The sequence below is a fragment of the Polypterus senegalus genome, chromosome 3 (assembly GCF_016835505.1).
Source record: "Polypterus senegalus isolate Bchr_013 chromosome 3, ASM1683550v1, whole genome shotgun sequence".
Classification (NCBI taxonomy): domain Eukaryota; kingdom Metazoa; phylum Chordata; class Cladistia; order Polypteriformes; family Polypteridae; genus Polypterus; species Polypterus senegalus.
The window spans coordinates 232,402,597-232,429,630 of record NC_053156.1 but is presented as its reverse complement, the minus strand read 5'-3'; the positions used below and the strand labels follow the sequence as shown (position 1 = coordinate 232,429,630).

At 38.0% G+C, this 27,034-nt stretch overlaps 1 protein-coding gene across 9 annotated transcripts in view; it reads right to left on the bottom strand.

The window, feature by feature from the left end:
* Positions 1-27,034, bottom strand: part of LOC120525970 (neuron navigator 1-like) — a 365,228-nt gene that overhangs the window by 159,935 nt on the left and 178,259 nt on the right. For all 9 annotated transcript variants that reach the window (XM_039748733.1, XM_039748732.1, XM_039748735.1 and 6 more), the window contains 2 exons: positions 18,423-18,525; positions 1,998-2,345 (listed from right to left, as the gene is read on the bottom strand). In XM_039748733.1, coding sequence (XP_039604667.1) covers positions 1,998-2,345; positions 18,423-18,525 — 451 coding nt within the window. The remainder of the gene's footprint in view (positions 1-1,997; positions 2,346-18,422; positions 18,526-27,034) is intronic.

The window sequence follows — 27,034 nt, the reverse complement described above, 5'->3', positions numbered from 1 at the left end:
GCCAGATGTGATTCTCAAATGAAAATATACATCTGGGGACAGCCCGTTAATAAGTGAATAGTAAATTGCTGCAAAATATTGAATTGTAAAGGGTACGCTTACAGGGCTTCTTCCTAGAACCCCCTTTCTTAATTTCTCCAGTCTGTGCATTCTAAACTGATGCCATGGTTTCATGGAGAGAGCAAAAGATACTGAACAAAAGACTTAATGCTGAGAGAAAAGAAAAAATCTGCTTAATAATTAATTTGCACATTGTAATGAGTGCTGCAACAGTGGAGACAGACAGACAGACACACACACACACACACACACACAAATACTCACCACAGCCACTGGGCTCCACATATTTGAGAAGAGCCTCTGTCTGCTATGATATCTTTCAGCCAATTAACTGTTGTGTCACAATATGACATAACAACATGGCATTTTTTAATTTCCAATTTGACAGTAATGTTTAATTTCTTTAGTTATATTTAGATGTGCAGTCCTTTTGATGGAGTGTGGCACATCATTTACTTCAAATCCATATTTTGCAGTTCATATTTTTATGAATATAACTGGCTATTCTTTCACACTTACATCAGCTAGTAACTATCATTGTAACGTTGAACAACAGAGAGCACATAGCACCTACTACAATGTATCGTTCACATTTACCATTCGTCGATAGATGCCGTTGAGTAATAATTTATAATCTGGTGTTACAGAAAAGTTTTTCCCTTGCTATGTTTATTTATAATATGTGTAATTTGCTCTCTGCACACGTGAAACACATTTATATGTCTAATAAGATTTTTAGGAGACTTTTTGTGTGTACTTTTTCGAGAGCACTGAAAATCACAATCCCTACTTTTAGTGCTAGTTAGTTTAGAAATGTGACACTTCACTGAGTCCTCTAGATGTTCATACACAGCTTTAAGCAAAATTCAGTCATGGTTGTCTCCTGACATATATATTATACACCTGGCTTCAGCAATTATTATTAGACTGTTCAACATGCATTTAACATTCCAGGACTAGGATGATGAAAAGCAAGCCTAAGTCACAAGAATATTGAACTGGTCTTACTTTGTCTGTTATGGTTGACCAGAGACCCCCAAAGTTTATTTTTTCCACTAATGCAGTGGACTGGAGTATTTGTTTCCCTCTTCTCTGTTTTCAACTGGCCAAATCTAGTATGATGTTAATGCACTTACATTTTCATAATATGTTAATATAAATCAAACCAAAATTGTTCCCTTTTACATTGTGTTAATTCTAGTTTTTGTGTTCACATATATACATCATGTATACTTTCACTTTTGGTGTTATTACATAATAGCTATAAGCTTCTGTAAAAGCTCTAGGTCTGCAGCCAGTAAAGAGAGCTATACAAAAAACTGAACTGAATATAATATAAAAAATCAAAGATAATCCACAAAAACATATGCTACTCCCCCAGTGACCAGATATAATAACCCTCCTGAGCCTACTGTTCCATCTTGCTTTTGAGTTCCTTATTTAGTCACACTGGCTGGCACCTTGATGATATCCCTCAGATTGCCAGCATTAAAACTACAGTAAAGAGGAACGTAAACACCTTTATTGTTGGCCTGTCACATTGTCCTCAAGTTGGATGTCCTTTGCCACTTTTGCCCATTCCAATATTTCATCCAGAATGTCCTGTTGTTGACCTGCTTGTGATTCCCAAGCCAATCTTGGCTGAATCTGCACAATGGGCCTTCTACTACTATTATTTTTAGGTTGATTCTGAAGACAAGAGATAAATCCAAAGAATATTGCAGAATTGCTTCAGACCCCAGATGCCCATGCAGAAGACCCAGAGAAGCAATGTCACAATTAAAATGAACAAAGAGATCAGGATAGATGAGACAAACTATCTGACATGTTGCCAGCACTACACTACATGACCTTACAAGTTAGCATTATATTGCCACTCTGAATGTGATGGTGTTTGTTTGTGGCAAATAATACAAGAATAAAGCTCATTTGCTTACCCATTAGTAAGATCATCATCTTCGTCATCAGGCAAACTTTTACCCAGGAGGTCACTGTCACTCATGTATCCAGACTTTAGGTCAGTGTCATCAGAATCCAAGCTTTCAATCAGTTCGATGCGCGATATGTGACTCAGTCGGCTTGAGCTGCGCATGGGCATTGTATGGGCTGCATACTGTGCTCCTTGGCCATGGTATCCTCCCGCTGAAGAAGGAGCATCTCCGGCCTGAAGTCGAGGGCTGGATTGGCCATAGCGCCAGGAGAGGGGGGATGACCGGTTGGATAAACTAGACACACTACGTGGGTTGGCGTCATCACTGTCATAGCACACTGTGTTCTCCAGACAGCTGCCATAGGGAAGAAAGAGAGAGATAGACAGAAAGAAAGAGATGAGACCCAGGGGCTTCAACACACCATAACTGTTCCCTGCTTTATCAGCATTATGCTGCTGGTTGTATTCTCTACGCCTACATTATTTTGGTTTGACTATGAGAGGTAGAGAGACACTATAAAATATAGGACAGACTGACAATAAGCATAGCGTATGAGAAGAGCTTTCTAAAGTCCGGTTTCTCCTAAACAGCTTTTACTTTATAATTGGCACAGTATATTGAAAGTAATGCTCACTATAATTTGTGCTACTGTAGGGCCTTGCCTGGCACACAGATGTTGGCAATGATCACTAGAATTTTAATCACTGTGTTTCTTTTTTAATTATCTAAGCCTTTATTCAAACACATTCTGATTGAGTGGTTGCCATCCTCCTTACTGATGAACCAAGAATACAAAAATAACAAGTTCCACTTTGCTGAGGCTTGTGCCAAGTGAACTCTAATTGGACAGTGAGGCATATCAACACAATAAGACTTTAAACCTGTAAAGCTATTGAAAAGACACAAGCATACAGTGCATCCGGAAAGTATTCACAGCGCATCACTTTTTCCACATTTTGTTATATTACAGCCTCATTCCAAAATGGATTCAATTCATTTTTTTCCTCAGAATTCTACACACAACACACCATAATGACAACGTGAAAAAGTTTACTTAAGGTTTTTGCAAATTTATTAAAAATAAAAAAAAAACTGAGAAATCACATGTACATAAGTGTTCACAGCCTTTGCTTAATACTTTGTCGATGCACCTTTGGCAGGAATTACAGCCTCAAGTCTTTTTGAATATGATGCCACAAGCTTGGCACACCTATCCTTGGCCAGTTTTGCCCATTCCCCTTTGCAGCACCTCTAAAGCTCCATCAGGTTGGATGGGAAGCGTCGGTGCACAGCCATTTTAAGATCTCTCCAGAGATGTTCAATTGGATTCAAGTCTAGGCTCTGGCTGGGCCACTCAAGGACATTCACAGAGTTGTCCTGAAGCCACTCCTTTGATATCTTGGCTGCGTGCTTAGGGTCATTGTCCTGCTGAAAGATGAACTGTCGCCCCAGTCTGAGGTCAAGAGCGCTCTGGAGCAGATTTTCATCCAGGATGTCTCTGTACATTGCTGCAGTCATCTTTCCCTTTATCCTGACTAGTCTCCCAGTTCCTACCGCTGAAAAACATCCCCACAGCATGATACTGCCACCACCATGCTTCACTGTAGGGATGGTATTGGCCTGGTGATGAGCGGTGCCTGGTTTCCTCCAAATGTGACGCCTGGCATTCACACCAAAGAGTTCAATCTTTGTCTCATCAGACCAGAGAATTTTGTTTCTCATGGTCTGAGAGTCCTTCAGGTGCCTTTTGGCAAACTCCAGACGGGCTGCCATGTGCCTTTTACAAAGGAGTGGCTTCCGTCTGGCCACTCTACCATACAGGCCTGATTGGTGGATTGCTGCAGAGATGGTTGTCCTTCTGGAAGGTTCTCCTCTCTCCACAGAGGACCTCTGGAGCTCTGACAGAGTAATCATCGGGTTCTTGGTCACCTCCCTGACTAAGGCCCTTCTCCCCCGATCGCTCAGTTTAGATGGCTGGCCAGCTCTAGGAAGAGTCCTGGTGGTTTTGAACTTCTTCCACTTACGGATGATGGAGGCCACTGTGCTCATTGGGACCTTCAATGCAGCAGAAATTTTTCTGTAACCTTCCCCAGATTTGTGCCTCGAGACAATCCTGTCTCGGAGGTCTACAGACAATTCCTTTGACTTCATGCTTGGTTTGTGCTCTGACATGAACTGTCAACTGTGGGACCTTATATAGACAGGTGTGTGCCTTTCCAAATCATGTCCAGTCAACTGAATTTACCACAGGTGGACTCCAATTAAGCTGCAGAAACATTTTAAGGATGATCAGGGTAAACAGGATGCACCTGAGTTCAATTTTGAGCTTCATGGCAAAGGCTGTGAATACTTATGTACATGTGCTTTCTCAATTTTTTTTATTTTTAATAAATTTGCAAAAACTTCAAGTAAACTTTTTTCACGTTGTCATTATGGGGTGTTGTGTGTAGAATTCTGAGGAAAAAATGAATTGAATCCATTTTGGAATGAGGCTGCAACATAACAAAATGTGGAAAAAGTGATGCACTGTGAATACTTTCTGGATGCACTGTAAATCAGGAAAAAGAATTCAAAATCTCTCTATTGCTACAAAGGAACATATGGGTGGGAATTGATTGGGAAGATCACTTAAAAGGTGGCTTGTAAAACAACACAGAGAAGATAGCAGCCTTTATTTCAGAATCTGTGCACATAGCCTTAATAATGGCACATTTTAGACATAAGCATGTGAGACTTACAACTTGAAACATTCTGTATCTCAGAGCCTTTCACTTGAAAGGCACATAATGTCTTCATAAAATCAAAAACACACAAGCTGAATAAACAGTGAAAGCAACAGCCACTACCTGTAATGAAGCAATGCAGTACAATATAAGATGTCTAACCTGCAGAAACTCCTCTTGCTCAAGTTAAATTTGAAGCTGAAGCACAAATAGCTGTATTTGTGCACTCAGCATATTAATACTACCCTGTGAAGGAACTTGAAGAAAACAACCCAAATTGACATCAGACTACTTTGGGAATCAGATAGATAGATAGATAGATAGATAGATAGATAGATAGATAGATAGATAGATAGATGGGTTATTTTAAAGTTGCTTGATTTAAAATTTCTTCTTCATATTTACATAATGGATAACCCTCAAATACATCTAAGCCTACACCCCCATATGGCACTTGAAATTGTTTTATTTATCACACATTTTTCATTCAGACCAGAGCAGTTTTCCTTTGTCCTTTTATCACCTGTGACTTTGGTAGCAAGAATTGGCATCCATAGTTTTTCTACCCACAATTTCAATAGAATGTTGAATCAACACTGACTCTATCCCTATTGACTTTAACAAGTGGTAATGTGTTTTACTGCTACATGATCACATTCTCCAAATATATTTTCTTTTGGTCAGTTCATCCACATTTTCAAAATTTGGGCAGTCATTTTCAGAAGCGTGCTTCTCATTTTAAGAAAATGGAACTGAGGCTTTTTTTGTGAAGTTTGGATGTTTTCCCTGGTATCTGTGTGGAGTTTTAAAGATGTTAAGGTTAGGTTAAACATTGGCTCAGAACTGAACAAGCGTGTGCATGAATGTGCTCCAAGATGGACTGGCCCCATGCTATGTGTTTGTCATGAAGTTTTAATAAAATATTTGTAAAGAAATAGAAGAAAAATATGAAGGACTGATAATTATTAATCTGCTCTGGGCTACAAATCATTTGCATATTATTCTTAATAAACAAAAATCTATAATATAAGAGTGACATATGGTGGAGGAAGGAAAAACTAACAAGCCAAAAAATTTGACATGTTCCATTATTGACTTCTGATTAAGTTGTTGAACTGAAATAAAAGCCATCATTTCACTGCAGCTATCAGAACTCCTGCTTTAAACTAATGGATGCCGTCACTTGACTGATGACCATGAGTTCCAACATTGCTATTGACCACATCCATTTTGATTTTTTTTTTTTTGTGTGTGTGTATTGTACTCTAAACATACTGCATTAATACCTGTATAAGGGATTTTTTTTCTATCCAAAAAGCAATGATATTAAGGGTGTGATAGTTGGCGAAGAACCCTGCCCCACCGAGATGCCTGGGGGAAGGATGGACCGGGAGAGCAGCACTATTCTTCCCTGGACATGGAGAACAGCGCTTCCAGTACACCAGGAAGTGCTGACGGACCAGGGATGGTGTATGACCGGAGTGCTTCCGGATGCAAGGGCAGCACTTCCGCAACACTGGGGAGTGCTGCCGGAAGGTCATCATCATACACCTGGAGCACATCCGGGGCAAGATAAAAGTGGCCGCGGAGTCGGGTGGAAGTGGACAGAGCTTGTGAGAGAGGAGTGGAGGAGGCCAAAGGACTAAGGACTGAGTAATTTGTAAATATTGTTGTAAATAGTGTAAATAACCATGTGTGTGGTGGACACTGTGGTGTCATGTCTGTCTGTGCCTGGACTATCTGTTACAAGGGATAAATCTTAATGGAGCTAAGCAAATAAAAATGATAACAGACATTTTATCTTTTAGGTTAAAATAAAAGGATTAGTGATGCTGTCTGATGGGTTCAGCACCCTGGATCCAAATCTTGTATTTGGTCACTGTCTTTGTGGAGTGCACACTTTTCTCTGTGTATGGTGTGTTTCTCTTTGAGTATGTGCGAAAGCAAAACATGTCACATTATGCAACTTCTGGTCATGGGGTTGCTGATCTTGTCACCAGACCACATCAATTCACACAACTGAAAATCACTGAGCATGTCAAATTTAGTGACTGCATACTGACCTTCCAGCAAAGTCATCATCACCCCTTTTTGTGACAGCCAATTACATGTTGCCTGATGGAGCCGGTGCTGTATTACAGGTTAAAGGCTACAGTGAGTTCGACCACAGTCACAGCCGTTTTTTACTTTTTTCAATTCTCTTGTGGTGCATTAAACACAAGACATCAGACAAACAAGCCTCTCTTCTGTTTGTGAGCTCCAAAATACCTTTATTCCTCATCACTACATTATATGCATTGTACTTCCAGATGAGCATTCATTGGTTGTCAGCTCTCATGGACACAGACCTGTCTGATTTTGTCAGGGCAAGTCACAGAGTAGACAGAGTGAATCACTGGGTATGTCATATTACGGGACTGGCCTTCACAGGAGCGCTTCACCATCTGGTTCCAACTCTCTACGATTACACAAGGCTGTGACTGAAAATCGCTAGAAAAGTTGCATAATGTGACATGGTGTGTAAGTCAGCTGGCAGCTGCACATTTGTCCTTAGGGTGGTATGCGTGAGCATTGTGTATCCAGTGCTTGTTTCCATCTTGCACTCAATGCTGCTAGAACAGGTACCCCTCCATTTCCAGCCTTCAACCTAATACTGTACTACTGGGGAATAGTTCTGTTCCTCCTGCAACATAGTAGTGAATTTATTACTAATTCCTACTGAATATTTAGAGGCAAGGACATATTTATTGTTGGTCACACTCAGATATGACTTTATGTGTATTTTAAACACTTTAATTGTTGACTCCATACTTCATGCCCACACTGGCCAGGTCTCTTTTGAACAGCAATTCCTTCATTGCTCCAATTAAAGAGCTTTTGTTGTGAATGTTCCTAATGACATTTAAATCATTAAGTAGACCTTTCCAGAATTAGAGTGTCATCTTTTACTACGGTCCTCTTGGAGCTTTCTGCTGCTGGAGTCCACAATTCATCTTGTCGTTCAGTTGATTTGTGATACTATAAGGCTGCTGTTCAACACAACTTTTCTTTTTTTATCTTTCTGCTTTTATGGTCACTAGTGCTGGGTAGTTAGGATGCAAGAGACTTTGGGCTGCTTTACTGCTCTTTTCATTACTTTCATATATGTTGCTGATATTTTTAATTATCCTCCCATTTACTGGATCACATAATACAAAGGTCAGAGGTGCAGAAACATTTCCTAACAGCCTGTGAATGTCTGAAACAAGCCACGGATTATATACCACTCTACCAACAAGCCACTGCATTATTTTGCTGCTAGCTAAATAATTAAAGTAAAAATAACTGGTCACACTACCACCAGTATGTCTCATTTTGACTGTGTGGATGTTGTGTTTTCTGAATCTCCAATCCACCAAACAAACACAGTCGTTTTGTTTTAACCATTTACTGTATGACTGCATTTCAGTTGAAATAGGAAGATGCATTTTTTAAAATTAATAAATATAAGCTCACTGAGCATCTCTTCAGCTTTAATGATCACTGAACTACTGCTGTTTGGAAAAACAAGGTAATCTATCCATCCATTCATTTTCGGATTCTAATAAATTCAGGTTTGTAAAAAGCTAGACTTTATCCTGGCTACTAAGCATGCAAGACAGGCACCATCACTGGATGGAGCACCACTTCACTGTGTATGCAAACACACACAATCATTCATATTGGGCCAGCATAGAGATCATCTACCTATTTAATTTCAAATCCATTTCTGGGAAGCAGAGAGATGGACCACATTCTGGTAGCACTGGTTGGACTGCTTGGCCATCTAAGGGCATTCACATTAACCCATGTAGTGCCAGTTTATAGTTGCTAATCAATCTAATCCACAGATTCAAAGGATGTGAGAACAAAATTACAGTAACTGAAAAAAACTCTACATGACATAGAAACATGCAAACACCACACAAACAGTAACTGAACTAGGATACTGACTTAGCTTCTTGGACATGTCGACCAATAAACAATAACTATGAATGTAAAATTATCACTTTTACCACTTGCCAATAACTAAGCTGGCATATGACTGAAAATTCCCCTCTCCCGCTCACTCTCCATCCATACATTTTCTAACCGGAGTGCCAGTTTATCAAACATCATAACCACTTTCAAACCAATTTAAACTTGTCACTTAAGCTGTTTGGAATTACTTTGGGATGTAGGAGAAAAATCAAATTACTCAAAGACAAAGGGGATTGTAAAATTTACACACAGACAAGTAACAAGGCCAGGATCCTGACCCAGTCTCCTGGAACTTGAAAGCAATACCACTAACTAATGCGTCGCACATCAATTTCAAACATTTTGAAAATTAATTTGCAACAGCACAGTCATTAAGCAAGGTGCCAGGTGGGCACTGCTCTGCAGGGAGGTTGCTCTTCTTATTTCTTTCCTTCAGTCTTCCCCAGAGGAGGACTTTTAAAATATCCTCCAGTTGGATTTGTGTTCACACAGGAGAGACTTCACTGCAGTGGAGCTGAATATCCGGTGCCACTGCATTATTCGACCACCTGCAGGACTTCCTTTGGCCTTGTCTTACCCTTGAGCTCTGGCTTGTTTTTTCCACATTTACTTCCCCTTCCTGTCCTGCTTGCTCATAGACTTCCTCACAAATATAGCACCTGAGCTTAAGAGACTACTGAGGAAAATCCTGTGACGTCTGCCACTAAAAGGTCATTCATCTGGCTCATCAATGCTCCTTTCTTCATTCTCAGCCTAACCTGGTGATATTCTCCTTCCATTTCTCAATTTCTGCACTTATTTCCAAGCTTTGAATATATTTAAAGCTTCAGGTACTGTCATGTTCCATATTCTGTGGTTTCACAAGTTTTTTTTCAGAATGATGTAATTGGGCTGCATATATGTGTTTGTTGTCCAAATCATTTAGCTCCCAGCAACCTATTGCCAACTTCACAATGTTCCATTATTGAAGTATAAAACAAACTATGGTAGGATCGATATGCAATAAGGAGGTAACCAGAATCTCAAATCTGTTTGGTTTCCCCACTAAACAGAAAACCACAGGATTTTTACATGTTTATTTGTATTCAACAGTTGCTTCCATAAATCAAGGTTAAATAATATAATGTTATCCCATTTCCTAGGAAATAAAATGTTGGGTCCCCAAACACAATAAATCCGACTGGGTAGGTCATTTGCCATGTGCTATCCGCTTGGAATGATACTGTGTTGATCGGGTCTTAGTAACAAGACAAAATTTCAAGTTTAATTCTGTTGCAGAGCAGTGAACTAAGACTAAGACTAAGTTCAATTTCAGTGTGCTTCTTGGAGTTGAAGGCTACCTTGTAAGCAGGTTTAACAGACTTAGTATGGTTTTGTAATGCTACAAAATTAATTATGCACGCATCAGAAAGACTGTTGTGAACCTGAAAAAGCAAAAATATGCCATTAAGAAATATAGAAACCATATTTTATATGTATATTTATTTTATATTTATATTTGGACTGAAGTATAGCGTGATACTGAATCACAGGTGATGAATGAAAATATTTATATCATGTAATATAAGAACTTACATTTAAGCAGTAAAAAATGTAGAGTCTGTGTCCCTAATAACAAGATGTTTGGCTGCCAGTTTGGAAAAGGGTGCATTGAAAGATGCTGCCAGTTTTTTTTCTATGCTGTATCCCTGCTGGGAGCCACAGATGTATCTTTGCGGCTGTTCTGCAGATCTGATATGAGATCTCTCACAATATGTATCATATACAGCTTGTGATCTACTGTGAACTTGTGCTGTGATGTGGCATTCTTTATTAATATTGTCCAGTCCCTGACTAGGCATTTTATATGCTCTGGTGGATGAATTTGTTTTTTTAGGAAAAGCTGATTACATAATTACATAATAATGATTACATTCATTAATGACAACACACATACAGCTCTTATGTATTATCAACTTAATTAGGAAGTGAGTTGCAGCAAGACCAGATTAAGACCCCCACAGGCACCAGGGTGTGAAATGCATATTTTTACATTCCACAGTATATGAAAATGACATGAACCAAGCTGGGGGATTTCCCCCTTGTAGGTTTGAGCATAATGTTACTTGTACATTTCAATGGTTGGGTGGACTAATGCACAATATAATTATGAGTACCCACATACATTTTTTGTGTGGAAAATTAATGCTGGCATTTCTTTTTTCTCACATATGCCAAGGCCCCTTTGCAACCTGGGACCCAGGACAGGTCACCTGATGGTAGACATGCGCATGAGCTACAGAGACAAGTATGCTTCATACTAATGTCTTCCTCCAGTCATCATTACTTTCCAAATAGGGATTTCAAGGTCTTTTCATATGCTCAAAGTGAATAATTTTTTAAATTAATATTAATTGCAATTATTTATATTATGTTTACACAGGGGTATATGATTTTTACCTATACCCTGGGGGAGAAGAAAATGGTAATTGCTGGCACACCTCTGATAACAGGCAATCAGATGGCCAGTTGAGCAAACCAAGGAGAAATATAAAGCTAAAACAAGACTCGCTGCGGATTACTTAAACTTTGTATTGATCTTGTACTGCTGTTCACTGAGACAGCATTTAGATTGGAGGATTGTTTCCTCTTAGTACTGCACTGTGTAGTCTGGTCTTCATCTGTTGCTAGGGTAGTACTATCTCAAGTACACTGCAATTGCCCTGAATTGACCAGCATGAATTATTCAGTGATCCTAATATTCTAATAGGTTAATATTTGGATTTCTGGTACCACTGAAAGCCATTTGCTGGATTAGTTTGAGTTATTTACTGGGCAAATTACTTCTAAAATGTTTATACACATACAGATAAATAGTAAGAAGAGTTAAAATCTGCAAGAGTTGGAGATGAAGGGAAAAAAGATTGTCTTTTGGCTGTTTGAACTGAGAATCCATCAGATACCTCATATGTATCCACATGACAGCAAGCAACCGTTCTATGAATAAGAATTACATGACCATATAAGTAATGTGGGCACCGCTGTGTAGTCACCCTGACTTGAGTGAGTCTAACAAATATACAAATAAGGCATTTAATAACAACCCACATGAAGGAGGAATGATTACAGGGTGAACAAATACATAATAACCGGATCAAAATCCCTAATTCTGTATTGTACTAGTTTGACTGAATGCTTAGATGGACAAACAGTACAATAATTCCTTACAGGGGACATCACAATGGAGGGTTCTGTTCACAATGCCCATGTGGAGCATCTTGCTGACATCAAAACACTTTCTGTTCACCTCGTGTTCTTTTTCTCAAATAAAATGGCTGCACAAAGTCCCTCTCAGTTAGCCTTTTCCCAATTATGGTTTGCTTGGCAGATGCCTTTACCTAAAGTGCCTTTCAAGATCATCATACATTACAATTGTTTTCTTATATATTGTATTATGGGAGTATGAGTATTTTAAAAAAGTCAGTATTTACATGGATTCCCTTTGAATGCAAAAACAAAACAATCCGCTTTGGTGCACCGCTATCAGTGGCGGCTGGCCAATAGAGGGCGCTAGGGCGCCGCCCTCCCTGAACCACACACACAAAATAATAATTATATAAATTATTTAAATGTATAATTATATGATGTGATATATTAGAAAATCTTCTGTAAAAAATAAATGTTTTCACCATCACCATATAACTTCTCTGCCTGTCAGCACGTCTCAATTTCAGCTGAGGGGCGATCGAGATATCGCCCAAAGGAGGCAGGTCTTTGTAGAATTTAGTCAAATGCTGATTCAAGATATAAATATATTCAAGATGTGACATAAAATTTAGCCAATCAGCGTCCTCAAATCTTAACTGAAATGGGCGATTTTTCTGTCGCCCCAAGCAGCTAAAATCAAGGATGGTCTGTAGTGGCGCAATTTTCAATTAACATTACGTGACAATGGTGGACTCAGGTGTTGTTAATTCGGACACGAACCCAACTCTGTTCAATCTCTACTCCAATATCCGTTTGAGAAGAGAACTTTGGCAGAAAAACTGAAGGTAAAGGAGCTGGGTCCAGATCAGCCTAACCTCTTAATCAGACAGCAGATAAGCGAAAAAGGGAAGAAGTACACGCGAAGCTACTCTTCCAGTTGGTACACCAAAAAGGCCTGGCTATGTGGATGCGTTTCTGCTAATGCCTTATTTTGTTTCCCGTGCTTGTTGTTTAAAGCAACTGGGACAGATCCTGCTTGGACAGTTACGGGAGTGAGAGATATGAAGCACCTGTCCGAGAAAGTAAGAAAACATGAGAACACCAGGACACACATGGATAATTCCGTCAAACTAGCCATTTTGGGAAGAGTAAACATCGCTACTCAGTTAGACGACGGTCACAGGATTGCGATAAGAAAACACAACGAGGAGGTAGATAAAAATCGGTATATTTTATCCAAGATAATTGATTGTGTTAAATTTTGTGGGGCTTTTGAGTTGGCCTTGCGTGGCACGATGAGACTGACTCGTCAGACAACCCTGGCATTTTTAAGGGTTTAGTGGATTTTGTTGCCTCGCTAGACAGTGTGCTAGACAGTGTGTTCCTGTACAAATAAGTAAAAAAAGATGCAGTTTTTTTTTCCCACCACAGTTATTTTCCTGTACATGGTTGTCCTCACATTTGTCGTGTGTGTGTGTATATATATATATATATATATATACTGAAATAATTGATCAGACATGATTTAATAATGTTCTTTAACTTTGTCTGCATTGCAATAAATCATATTGCTTTGATTTGTGAAGAATTGTTTGAGAAATTGTTTGCTGTACCACAGCCCCACCTCAAAACATTTTCACCAGCCGCCACTGACCGCTATATATTTGGTAAATTCATTTCAGGGATTTAGCAAAACTGTCCCTGTGTATTTGACTGCTTTCTGTTCTTTTTCCTTTCCAAGCAATCCTGCACAGCTTCAGTTATGTTAGGTTGTGGCTCTGATTTGGTCAGTCTTGTAATGTTATTGTTTCATCTGCAGACTTGCACTCCAAATATGTCCTAATTTTTTTTGAGGTGGTTATTGTGCTGAAATATTACATTTTTGCTAACAAGTTGCTTTTCTGAATGCACAGCTTGACAAATAAAAATCTGTTTAAATTGCTTAAAAGTTATCATTCCATTAATTTGATGAGATTATCCCTGATCAGGCCATCAGATTCATTGAGGGCGACAGTTGACTGCAAGTTTCAGCCACTTTCTTAATTAGCAATCAATTAATGGAGCTAACGGAATAGGCATACTCTGCCTGCAATGGATGCAGAAGCCTCAGGTGTTTCTTGTTTTACTTTAACTACTAGCCAAACAATTAAATGGAAAGCAAGTCAAAAGAAGACCAGCTAACATGACCAAATGCGGAGCCATGTGTAGGTCTTACAATATATGTTTCAATAAAATATTAGAAAATAAAAAGTGTAAATGTGTGAGAAATGTTCATCACAGAAGAAGGAAAATCAACAGCTTTGGAAATGTCTTGTGTAGCTGAATACATTTAACTGACACATTTACTTAACACTGCGGTGGGCTGGCACCCTGCCCGGGGTTTGTTTCCTGCCTTGCACCCTGTGTTGGCTGGGATTGGCTCCAGCAGACCTCCGTGACCCTGTAGTTTGGATATAGCGGGTTGGATAATGGATGGATGGATTTACTTAACAGCAAGAATTGAGACTTAACTATGAAATTTGTTGCAATAAAAATGGTGGTCATTGAGGAACTGAGTTTAAGATTCCTGAGTTAGGTGGTCATTTGTTGGCTCGCTTTGCATATTATTATTGTTTATGTACTGATAAAGGAAAAAAAGAAACAATTAAGGCATCTGAATCATAAAAAGCAAGTCATTTAAAACTGAGGCAAAAGAAGTCTATTCCATTCACAGCAGAAAGTGGCTGGAGTGAAATCCTGCAGGTACTGAGGCCTTCGAAGAGTTGTTTGACACCACTGTCCCAAAGTGCTAAACTGAACAGTGACAGAGCCACCACTAAGCTTAACACAAGGCTGCACACAAGCATTAATGTACTTTTTGCTAGCTTTTCTTCTGGCATACTTCTGCCTTTTTGAACCAACAATTTCAAATTTAGAGTCATTATTCCATAAAGCTTTGGACCACTGCTTGTCACTTCGTGATTTATGTTCTTTTGCATACTGCAATCTACTCTGCTTGCTGCCATTCTGTAGGAATGTTTTCTTAGCTGCAATACACCCTACAAGACAATTTCTTTTAAGACTTAATTCCACAATTAAAGCATATTGTTTTGTGCCACATGCCAGACGCTGATCAACAACTTCACTGGATTTCCTTCTGTCCCTTAAGGAAGTGACCTACATACTGTTTATCAGATGAAGACAGCTGTAGGGTCTTCCACAGTGTTTTCTGTCTTTGACTTGCCCAGTTTCCTTCATAGGTTTTAACACACCTTGAACAACACATCTTCAGATCCATTTCTGTGTGCTACTACTTCCTGACATTTGACTTGTTGATACAAAACAATGATTTATTGTCTGTCAACTTCCAGTCTTTTTATCAATGCACTCTAGAAGATGTGGTTACTACAATCCGATGCACACATTTATTTGATAAACTTTTAATCTGATTTGGCTGTTCACTGCCTTGTTAATTTTAATCAGGTGAGCTATGGGTAAAATTCAAGAAATGCATGGAATGTCCTGGGTACATCAAGGAGAGTTTTGGATAAGTTTGTCGAAAAAAAAAAACATTACTTTTTATGATATCATTGTTTGTATTTATTCTAATAATAATTTCACAAGTAAATGTCTGGATACCTAGCTTAAAAATACATTTCTTTGTTGGCATAAGACCTTGGCTTAGTATTGTATATAGTCAATGTGTATAGTTTTGTTGACTGCAGCAGGCCTATTGTATAGGAACAGGAGAACCCTGGAGAACATTATGATTTCCAGATTTTGCTTCAATCCACAGTTTCCAGCCTAGGTTTACATATCCTTTTCACTTTATAGTCCCACCAATCAGGCAAAAGGGATTGGGAACCGAGCCAGAATACTTGGGAGACCATCACTTATATCACCGGTCCACCCTACACTGGCTAGGTTAGTTGTAGCTCAAAAGCATAATTAACACCCAAGTCACAGACCTACTTTATCAACAGTACAGCCTGGCAGCGTTTTACAAGCTCAGCAGCACAGAATGTACCTGCTATAATAGACACTTTAAAACAAAATGTTCCCAGGGAAGCCCCACGAAACAAAGATTTGGTGCCACTTAACTGACACGATGAGAACAAGGTGTTTCTCTCACTTCATGAAACATCAGCAGATTCAGCAGGACATTAAGGAATATCCTGCAGCTTTTTTCACCATGAAAGGCATTTGCCAAGGAAAGTTTTTTTTTGCCTTTGTATCTATGAGAGGAAAACTTCATGTTAAAGAGACATGGCGAGTATATGCAAACTCCAAACATGCAGTGTTTAGGTCGGGAAACAAACTCAGGATTCTGCAGCCATCCAGTATGATTAGTGTGTTTGTGTGTGTGTGCACCCTGTAGTGGACTGATGCCCTATCCTGGTTTGTTTCCTGCCCTTTATTCACTACTGCCAGGATAAGATCCTGTGATCCATGTCTCTAAATTGGATGAGCAGGCTGGAAAATAGATGGATGTTAAGGAGAAAGGGCAAGTGGGCTGAGTTCCAGAAGCATACTTAAGGTAGAGAATTTCAACAGTTGCCTAATTTCTGTATGTACTCTTTAAATCCTCAAAAGTGTAGAACAGACTTAATAAAAAGAATGGCTTCTTTCAGTGCAGACGGCGCCATCAGCAGCTCACATCCCCTCAGCTCTCCTACATAGGTCAAGCAGGCTGCATGCTAAGCCGGCCATTTTCCCTATTCTGCGCACTACGGTGTGCATTAAGTCATCACTAATTAAAGGCATTACTGGTATGGCATTGCCGAGATTGTCACTCTCCATGATACTCTGTGAAAGCTCTAAAAGCCTCATATGCCTAATGGCATCAGCAGCCCGTTAGTATAAGCACACACCTTACTGAGGCTTTCATTTCATCTGGGTTTTATTACATTTTTTATAGCATACAAGAGTTTAGATGCAACATTGTGATGAATCCATCTTGAAGGTTAAGTGATGACTCTGCAGGTTTAGCACTAAGTGCTCAAGTGTATGGCTATTACACACAGGTGACCTCAAAGGAGCTATACAACTTTCTGGGGCTGGGGAATGGCTGATGTTTAGTATTCCAAAGTGGGGAATGATTAGAAAAAGACCTGTGGGCTTGTTTTCACTGTCAATGGACGCAGAGGATGAAGGTCACTAAACTGGTCAGGTAACACCAAGGTGGTAGGGTAGACACAGGAAGTCTCATTCCCTGGGACTTGTGATTGTTCACAGTTTTAAGGTTCTCACCCATCCAAAATTCCTAATCAAGGTTATAGGCACTGACGGCCAAAAATGTGAAAACAGTTGATTCAACATGTGACACAAAGTTTACTGAAAAATGCTGCTCCCGCACCACAGAGGTTGTTGATTTAACCAAGCAATTTGTATCCCAGAATTCTCAGGGTGAGCAGACCTATAATTATGACTAACACATGAGGCATCAATGACTTTAGAAGAGAGGTGTGGGTTAGGATTTGTGTTTGGTGGGTACTTGTAAAAAATGTATCAAATTATTGATGTTTTAGAGAGAAGGACAAGATTAGTAAAACACAGACATCTGGGATATGATGTCCAGTTTTACTTTGAAGTGCAAGGTTAAAGAAAACTGTAATGTCCTCCTCTCTCAGTGCAATGTATAAGCATCAGTTTCATCACCATATTATGACTCTTTGGTTTTGAAGATTGTTTTTGCAATTCTACACTATTTTCTTGATTTTTGAAGTCATTTGAATGTAGCGATTATGTTACCGGCAACGTATGAAATGCAGGCATTGTATAGAATGCCTAGGCAATGTATAGAATGCCAAAAATTGGATGTCAAAGTATGAAAGACAATACTTTGCCAATATAGCATATAATGCCTAGGTATTACATACAATGCCTAGGGAAAGTATATATAATATTAAAATAATTTGGATATTTCATACTTTGCTTAAATACACCAGGCATTCTGTACAATGCCTGCATTTCATACATTGCCAATAACAAATATATTTTTTTCATTATTTTGTTAATGTTCCTGTAAGGCCGTTTTGGTGTGGGATTTTGATTATGTGTGCCTCAGTTTGTTGTACTATTTTCATTAGTAACAACTCTCATTATCAGCTAGTGACACCCAGTAAGTCAGGTTGTATTCAGTCGTGGTATCTGATGTCTTAGAGTTTTTGAACTATGGAAACAAATCTGGGCAATAGCTAGAGTTCAGATCAATTCAGGTAGTTAGGACTTTATCTCATGACTTTTCAGCTCTGATTTTTCATTCACATATTGTGTTTTGGGGTGATTGATTTTCATTTGATTATCTGACTAATTGATCCTTGCTTGTTTTTTTCCTTACAATTGCTGAATCATCTCTTGGTTCAGCAGTTTGGATAATATGAATATCTACAACAAATCTACTGATTCATGTAGTTCAACTTAAACAGCACATCTCAATGAGAAGTTAGGACACCTTAACTGATAAACAATAAAACTACCCTAATGGACTGAATGACCCTCTCTCACAGACAGAAAACTGTCCACTTCACAAATTGTAACATACCTATGAGAAAGTTGTGACCCCCTCAGACTGGACATGGTAACCTCCAGGTTTTGTCTCAAATCCAGGACATTCTGTACAGTGCGCTTACGCTGGGATTCAGGATCTGTGGGGAAGAAAAAAGAAAGGATTAAGATACAGAAATCAGGGACCCCCTCCTAGGAAAATCAAAACCCGGCTCCCATCTGCAGCTGTAGCCACTGGCAGAACAAGATCTGTGCCAAGCTAGAAATTGCTGAGCTTTATGAAAAACTAGAACTATAGGACTCCAAGGCCACGTGTAAGCAGTGTCCTCTGATTCGGTCTGCTGATCTCATAACTCACTTAATAAATGCTCACTATAAATAAATTCAAGGCACTCTGATTCAGCAAGAGCTTGTGTTTACCACAAATGCTCTGCAAAGTCGCAGTTTAGTTTATGACCTTCAGTTAAAATCACCCGAAACTTGAAGATGAGATCATCTCATATTTACAGCTTTGCAGCACATACAAATTGAGTGTACCTTGCTTGCTGCATTGTTTTTAGGAGGGCTGACTTGAGGGGGAAGTGCAAAATGATTTGTATTCAAAAGCTTCAGAGTAGTGCTGCCAATCTAAACTCTAGCAGTTCACATGCTGACCAGTCAGTCTCAGTCAGTGCCAACCAGGCCAGATATTGGCTGTCAATTTACCCTACAGCCATGTGTTCCCTCATGGCAAGGCTGTCAAAAAAATAACATACTTAACCCAGACAATCAAGAAATCATGGCAGCCTTTATTTCACCCACTCAAATAAGAATCAGTTGATATAGGCAAAATGAGGGCCACCAAAAATAAAAAATAACATCATATATTTTTTTTATTATAACTATATTTGTTAGCTGAAGTGAGCATTTTACCAAAGTGATGATATTTTGCTTGAAGGTGTTTTCTGAAAACAATTTAATTTGTAAACAGGAGTAATTAGGCTTAGATATGAGCATTTGATCAGCATAACCAGACAGCTCTGATTTGACTGCTCTTCCTCAGAATTATCCCTGACTGGATCTTCTTTCTCTTTACAAAAGGACATATTAAGTGAACCAAATATTCAAAGCCTTGGCACATTATCCTTGCCACTGTCAAGAACGCATTAATATTTCCTTTTTCACCTAATTTTGTTTTAAAGTTTTATTTTTTATTTGTTATTGTTTTGATTTTTTATTATTCCTTATGTACTTCAGTACAGCTTCTTTACAAAAGTGGAATTGTCTGAGATATTTAGCACTTGATCAACAAACAAAAAGAAAAAAGGAACTTAATTAGAAAAGGAATAACCATTTTTACTTTACTTTGTAAAGTACTTTTACTTTATTTTGTAATTTTGACTCTGGTGCTATCTTAGTAAAATGATGAAAGGTTAATTAAATAACAATCTCCATGACCTGACTGTGTTTAATGTTCACAACAATTGTGCTATCTGCTCCGAAAAGATAGACCTTAAAAGGTTTGTGCCACTGACTGCAGCATTTGTTTCCTGGGATATCCTGTTCGTCTACTGAACACTTTAGTAAATATCACTGACTGGGAAAAACCTTTAAAAATGAAGTGAAAAAATATCAAACAAAATTCAAAGCAAGTCATTACCAGAAAATTAATAACCCAATGTATCTGTACAAAAACAAAATCAAACTGAAAGACAGGAACTCAGCAAAACCATAAACTAAAAATTAAATGCAGTGGTTCCCAAAATGTGCGCCCAAAATGTTGCAAGCATTCCATTGTTAAAGTAGTTTGTCGAAATTTATTGGTACTTTGTGTTTGTATATAAATAGCTGTCGGTTTTGCGCGGTGCTGAATTCGTTTTCAGAAATTGTATGAACTGAATATTGTTGTGATTAAGTCAAGTGAAGTTTTTGAAGTATTTCTCCTCATATGTATTTTTAAAAATGTATCAGTTTTTACTAAACACTAATAAGCATTGTGAGAGTGAAAATAAAAAGGGCACACCGTCACTACTACTTATTGTATTTTTGTGCCTCATCTTGCAATTTTAAATATTTTAGTTGCATCAAAAAAAGTATGTTCAAAATAGTGCCTATCAATCTAAAGTCATGAGGCAACCACTCAGTTCTCTGTCAAAGGGGATATACTGTGTTTGCATGCCAGGATTGCTGTTGGTTGTATCAGAACAGCTTATAGGCTGGTGAGGTTAGAGAATGTTAACCAGACTCCCATTAAGTGATGGTATTTGCTGATGTTTGGTCTGGGACCAGGAGGGCCCAGAGAAAGGATGGATCTACTGCTTCAGCTTAGCCTTATAAAGACCATAAAGTGACACCTCAAAAAAAATAACTGGCTAGTAGGCCACTCTATTAATCCATCCGGGCATCTATAGTGAATTCAAAAGAGAGATAAAGGCAAAGATGACTAATGGAAATGTAATGGATGTAATTCACACATCACAGATTGAACAGTTAATGGGAAGTGAAGGACTGTTTAACCTCCCCACTAACTCTGTGGACAGTAACTGTAACTGCTAACTTCAGAAAGGAATAAAAAAGAAAAAAGAACTGAGGAATTGCATACTGCTAATGCCCTTAGGTGAGCAGTCAAGTGGACAGACACAGATATCTAGTGACACCTAAGCTTTAATAGTTAAAATGAATCAACAAAAAGAGAAAATCACAACATGGTAAACCATTTTTTCACTCTTATGCTCTGTCTTTATAAGTAACTTGACACAAAGGTCTGGGTCTGCTTTGTCCTCTTATTCCACGTTGAGAAACAAAATGCTACTTATTGCATGGTAGGAAGCCAACAAGAAACCCACAAAGCTTAAAATGACATGATTCTCTTGAAGCAGAGCTAAATAAGGGCACCCTTTTTTTTCTCCCAGAAGCTCACAAGTCCTTCTTTTATATAGTCCCATCCTATATAATGCATTGACTAAGAATGTCACTCAGATTTTTTTTTTGTTGGAAATTTCCAGTCTTGGAAAATAATAAACTTAAATGGACAACAAGTCAAAGAAAGAAAACAAAAATAGCTTCATCATACGTATACTGAGAAATGCAATTGATTTCTGCTTGATCTCATAGTCTAGAGGGTCTGTAATAGCAGCAAGGTTTAATTTTGGGCCTGTATTTTAACCAGTTTGTTATACAGACTTCTTGAGTAGCTGAGAACACACTTAAAAGAATCCGAGAGCATGTTTCCTAATCTCTTATAAATTAAGAATGGACACAGATTTGTCTTGTTGAGACTACAGTACCATTTTCCTCTTTGACATATACTACATCCTCTTTTAAAAAGATCATGTTTCTAATGATCATAAATGATGGTGAAAGAAATTGCTTAAATTTAATTCAGGCATACATTATTATTAATTATTAATTTTAATTAATATTAGTTTGTCTGGCATTGAAGAGACAATTTATTGCAAGCTGTATGAGGAGTAACCTGGTGGTGAAACATAAATCAAAAGGTGGAAGGACTTTTTTATTGATTTTATTTGAAAAAAAATCATTCCATATGATCAAGTCTGACTTATGCAACAAGAAAATAATATTCCATACAATCAAGACAAATTTAACAAAGTAAAATTCAACCCCCACACAAGAGAAACAGAAGAGAGCCAACAACAAGAGCAAATCTTTTAAAACAACAACGAAGGGAGAATGTTATTTTTACTGATATAAATGCTCTATTTAAAAAAAAAATTGAACAGAAGTGAAAATTTGATTTTTTTCTATTTCCAATAGTATAGAAAATTAGTCACACACTGACTAACAGGTGTGCTGGGTTTCTTCTAGCTGAGCAAGATAAGTCTACATGTCAATAGTGCTGTTTAAGTAATTCCAATCAATTTGTCCTTCTCCACTTTAAGCCCATCTGGGAATACACTAAACTCGGCTGTTAATGGGTTGAAATTCTGTTAGTGGATTAAGGACTGCTGGTACGGAGGTTTGTGGGTCTGATATACAGTATATAGTACCATATCATCTGCATATAGTGATATTTTCTATTCAAGTCCTTCTCTGGCAATCTTTATCTCATATACATTTCAAAAATGAATTGTCAGTGACTCAAAATTTGTCCTATATCATGTTCTAGGTTGAAGTAGTTTGAAATAATGTTGTTAATACAGACTGAGGCTTCTGGACATGTATAAAAAAGTTTACTTCATGCACATATGTTTGGGCCAAACCCACATTTTTGCAATATGGTGAAATAGGTAGGCCCATTCAACCATGTCAAATCTTTTTTCTGGGTCCAATTACAAGTATAATAGAAACACTGGTATGTTAGATTTTATGAGTGAGTATAATACATTAAAGTGTTGAAGATTAGAAGCTAAGCATCTGCCTTAAATAAATCCAGTCTGGACTTGTGATATTACATAAGGAAGCACTTTCTCAGTCCTTTTAGCTAGAACTTTGGAGAGTATCTTAACATCATTATTCAGAAGTGAAATTGGTCTGTATGATACACATTGCAAAAAGTCCTTATTTTTCCCTGGAAATATGGTAATTAATGCTTTTGTTGTCTCTAGTGTCTTTAAACATTGTTAGTAACAATGGAACTAACTTATTTGAACTTATTTTAAAATTTCTTTAATAAAATTCCACTGTGTAGCCATCAGGGCCTGCTGCTTTCCCACTTTGGAGTGAGCTTATAGCGTCCTGTAAATCTGCGAGTGTCAGAGGTTCCCTAGTGCAGTTCCTCTGCACTAAGAGTATCTAGCTGTGCTATTCATAATGCATCAAAAATTAATTAGATTGTGTCTTATCTACTTTAAACTGAGTAGAATATAAGGACTTATAGTACTCTCTGAATGTGTGGCGTATATTTTTATGGTCAATAATTTTATCTCTATAATATAAAAAATAAAAAAATGAGGAAGGACTGAGATGAGCATGCTCTGAATAAAGTAGAAGAGGAAAACACAAAAACTGTTACTAAGCTGACATGAGAAGAACAAACAGGTCTAGGACATTTGGAGTGGAAGGTGACTGAGAAAAGAAGAGCATTGTGATGCCAAAAGATAGGATGAGACTAACAGGTAATTTGGGTGAGATATGGAGAGAATGTGTCATGCAAATCGAACAGAAAAGTAACGGGAAATGCGTTTTTCTATTGTATTGAGAGACACAGATTCTTCTTTAACAGGTCTAAACCTAGAAGGGGACATTACACCAAAGGATTAAAGACTGGCACCCAATTTAACAGACTAAACAATCCTTAATTCACTAAACAGGCAAAACTTAAGAACCTACACTCTTCCTTAAATTAAATTGCTCAGGAAACAAGTTTGCCCTGTTTTATAGTCACGAGGTGCAGCCAATTACTAAGTATGTGGTTAACTAAGATGATATATGAGTCTATGTGTACAGAGCCCACTCACATCACATGCAAGCAGACAGGTCACACACCGTAGCAATGCATGGTATCATATCAACCAAAGTTCTAATGGCAATATTTAAAAAAATCATAAAGGTAAGGCTTGACTTGCAGAGAAAAAAAAATATTAGAGATGACATAAAAACTCATAATCAACTCAGAAGCAAAAAACAGAAGTGGGGGAACAGAATGGGAAGAGACACCAGTTTATGGTAGAGCACATTCATAAAACCATGGCCAATTTGGAGGTACCAAATAACCAAACAGCATGCCTTTAGACTCCTTGATCTTTCTGAAAGACTTGAACATAGAAGGAATATACTGACTCCACCCTGAAAGCTAGGAATCTAATTATTGTCCAAGCACTGAGATGGCAGTTTTGCCAGAGTAAAACACAATGCTGTTCTCATAAAAACAATTAATCTAAGAGGAATTATTTAAAAGAAATAGAAAATTGACACTGATTATTATGAACATACAAACTAGTATGGAGTAGTGTGCATTTTCGAGTCTATCAGAGAACATTCATAGGTATGTCAGCCATTCTAGGAGGACTCTGAAAGCTCTTCAACAACATTTATTTATATAGCACATTTTAATACAAACAGTAGCTCAAAGTGCTTTACATAATAAAGAATAGAAAAATAAAAGACACAATAAGAAAACAAAATAAGTCAACATTAATTAACATAGAATAAGAGTAAGGTCCAATGGCCAGGAGGGACAGAAAAAACAAAAAAAAACTCCAGACGGCTGGAGAAAAAAATAAAATCTGTAGGGATTCCAGACCATTAGACTGCCCAGTCCCCTCTGGACATTCTACCTAACATAAGTAAAACAGTCCTCTTTGGATTTAGGGTTCTCATGGAAGGACTTGATGATGATGGTCACGTAGACTTCTGCCTTTTAATCCATCCATGCATCTAACCAGTTCTCAACAAGTACATTTCTGGAATCTTGTTTAACAAAACATCCTTCCTTTGAACAAACCTGCTGACATCAATCTTTGTTTTTGTTTTGTGTTACTTTAATTCTCTTGGTTCACTATGAAGGTGATGTGAAACAAGCAGGTTTATAATAAGAAGCATGCAGTTATAGGATACAACAGCCTCAGTATGTCAATAGTACAATCTAAGCTCCTGTCATGTGAATCCGACTACAGGAGTAGATGAGCAGGGTACAGTAAGTGATTTGAGAAAAAAAGTAGCTGGTGGTGGGTGGGCTCTGAAATGGTGAACTTCCAGGCCTTACACTTATTTGCCTTGACTTCAATTTATTTGCCTTGGTACAGGACAATGACTTTTTAAGTGGTACCCTGTGACACCAGTGATGGTCCTTCATCACCTGAGGCCTACCACGGCTGTTCCAACAAAAGCTTTGAGATATAAGCCTTCTTAAAATACATTGGGACAAGGACATTTTGCCAGACTCCCTAAAGAATGAAAAGCTTTATTTTAAGCTTTTCCGCTCAATGACACACAATTTGGGTCTCTCTCTCCCTTTTCAGGGACTATTTTTCAATGTGATCAAAAAAGGGAAAAGTTATCTAGGACAGAAGCAAGTAGAGCAGGCAACCGCAGGAAGATGATTTTCAGTCACCTCCTCCTTTAAGTGTTGCCAGAGAGGTGGCTGGCATACACTTGAGAGGAAATCTTCATCACTCAGTCCTGCCTCCCAATTTAACAAACAAAACATATGTACTTCCAAGGGCCTTGGTTCCCGACTGGCTCTCGTATCTCACGAAGAGGATATGATACATCTGTTAAATAACAAACCTCTTCTAAATCGAGTGTAGACAGACTAGGAGCATTTGTCATTCACCGTGTCTCTTGGCACATGTGCTTACCAGGCACTACAATTTCACTCTTGTGTGTATTTTTCATTTCCTATTTGGATTTGTAAAGAAACGCACAGTAAGGCCATATGACTTGAAGAGACTGTCAAGACAGGAAGTCTGGCCATAAACAAGTTGAAAGACTCTGTCTTTGATCCTTTGGAGGACAGGAAAGTGCAGAGGCCTGGCAGAAGAGGGAATGAGCAGTACATGGCTCAAAAGAAAGTCAACTAGTTAATAACAACACCTAAGAAGAATCAAACCATACCCTAGAGAATAAGCTACATCATGTAAGCAAATTGATGCATCAAAATTTGAATTCCAAAATATGAGACAATATGAAGTATTAGAATCTTTATGAATTATGAAGTAAACTGAAGTGTCACATTCCCATTTCCTAAATATGCAAACTTATGTATTAGGATCTCATTTCACATGGAAGTAAAGCCAAATAGTCTCAATTCATGTTTATTAATCATATAATCTTAATTTCATAATTTGAGGGAAACTGATATTTCACACTCCGTGCCCCCATTTTCTAACCTGCTAATCCAGTTCACAGTTGTGGGAGCGTGTAGTATAGGGCAGAAGTTATAAACCAAATCAGTCACATGTCCACACTCACTCACGCTGGTCAGTTACGCTCTCATTAATTTAACCTGCTTGTCTTTGAGATGCTGCATTAAAGACCTGGTGAAAAAGCCACATAGACTCTAGGAGAAGGAAGGTGAAATCTCCACACATGCCGTAATCAGGAAAGAATTCAAACCCAGTACGCTGAAGCAGTGAGATGACAGCAGTAACCACTGTGCCACCACAGAATGAGTTAGTTATGTTACAAAACTCTAGGTCACAATAATGAGGAAAACCACCGTTTTATAATTTCAGTTCCTTAATCTGAGGCAAACTGCTGTTTCACAGTTTTGATTTTTAAACATGTCAAATTGATGTTAGAATCTCAACACAAGGCAAACTAAAACACCAAGCCTTCATTTTCCCAATATGGTGCAAACTGATGAATAAAAATCTAATTTTCTTACTTACGAAGGAACCCAATGTGTCAAAATACCAATTACTTAAAATGAAACAAACTGAAGTATTAGAATATGAATACCTGAGGCAGATACATACGTGTGTCGGAACCTAAATGAATAAATATGAGCAAAACTGAAATGTCAAAATCTTAGTTACTAGCTATGATGTAGAGTTGTATTTCATATTCTTTGTTCCCTAATCTGTGACAAATTAATATTTTATAATCCATATTAATCAATACTAAATAATGTGTCAGATACTCATTTTATAATTATGTGGCAAACTTATTTGTTGGAATCTTGATTCCAAATATGTGGTGAATTAAAAAATTAAAATCTCAGTTCCTTATTAATGTGTTTTTAACGTAAAATGATTGTTAATGTAA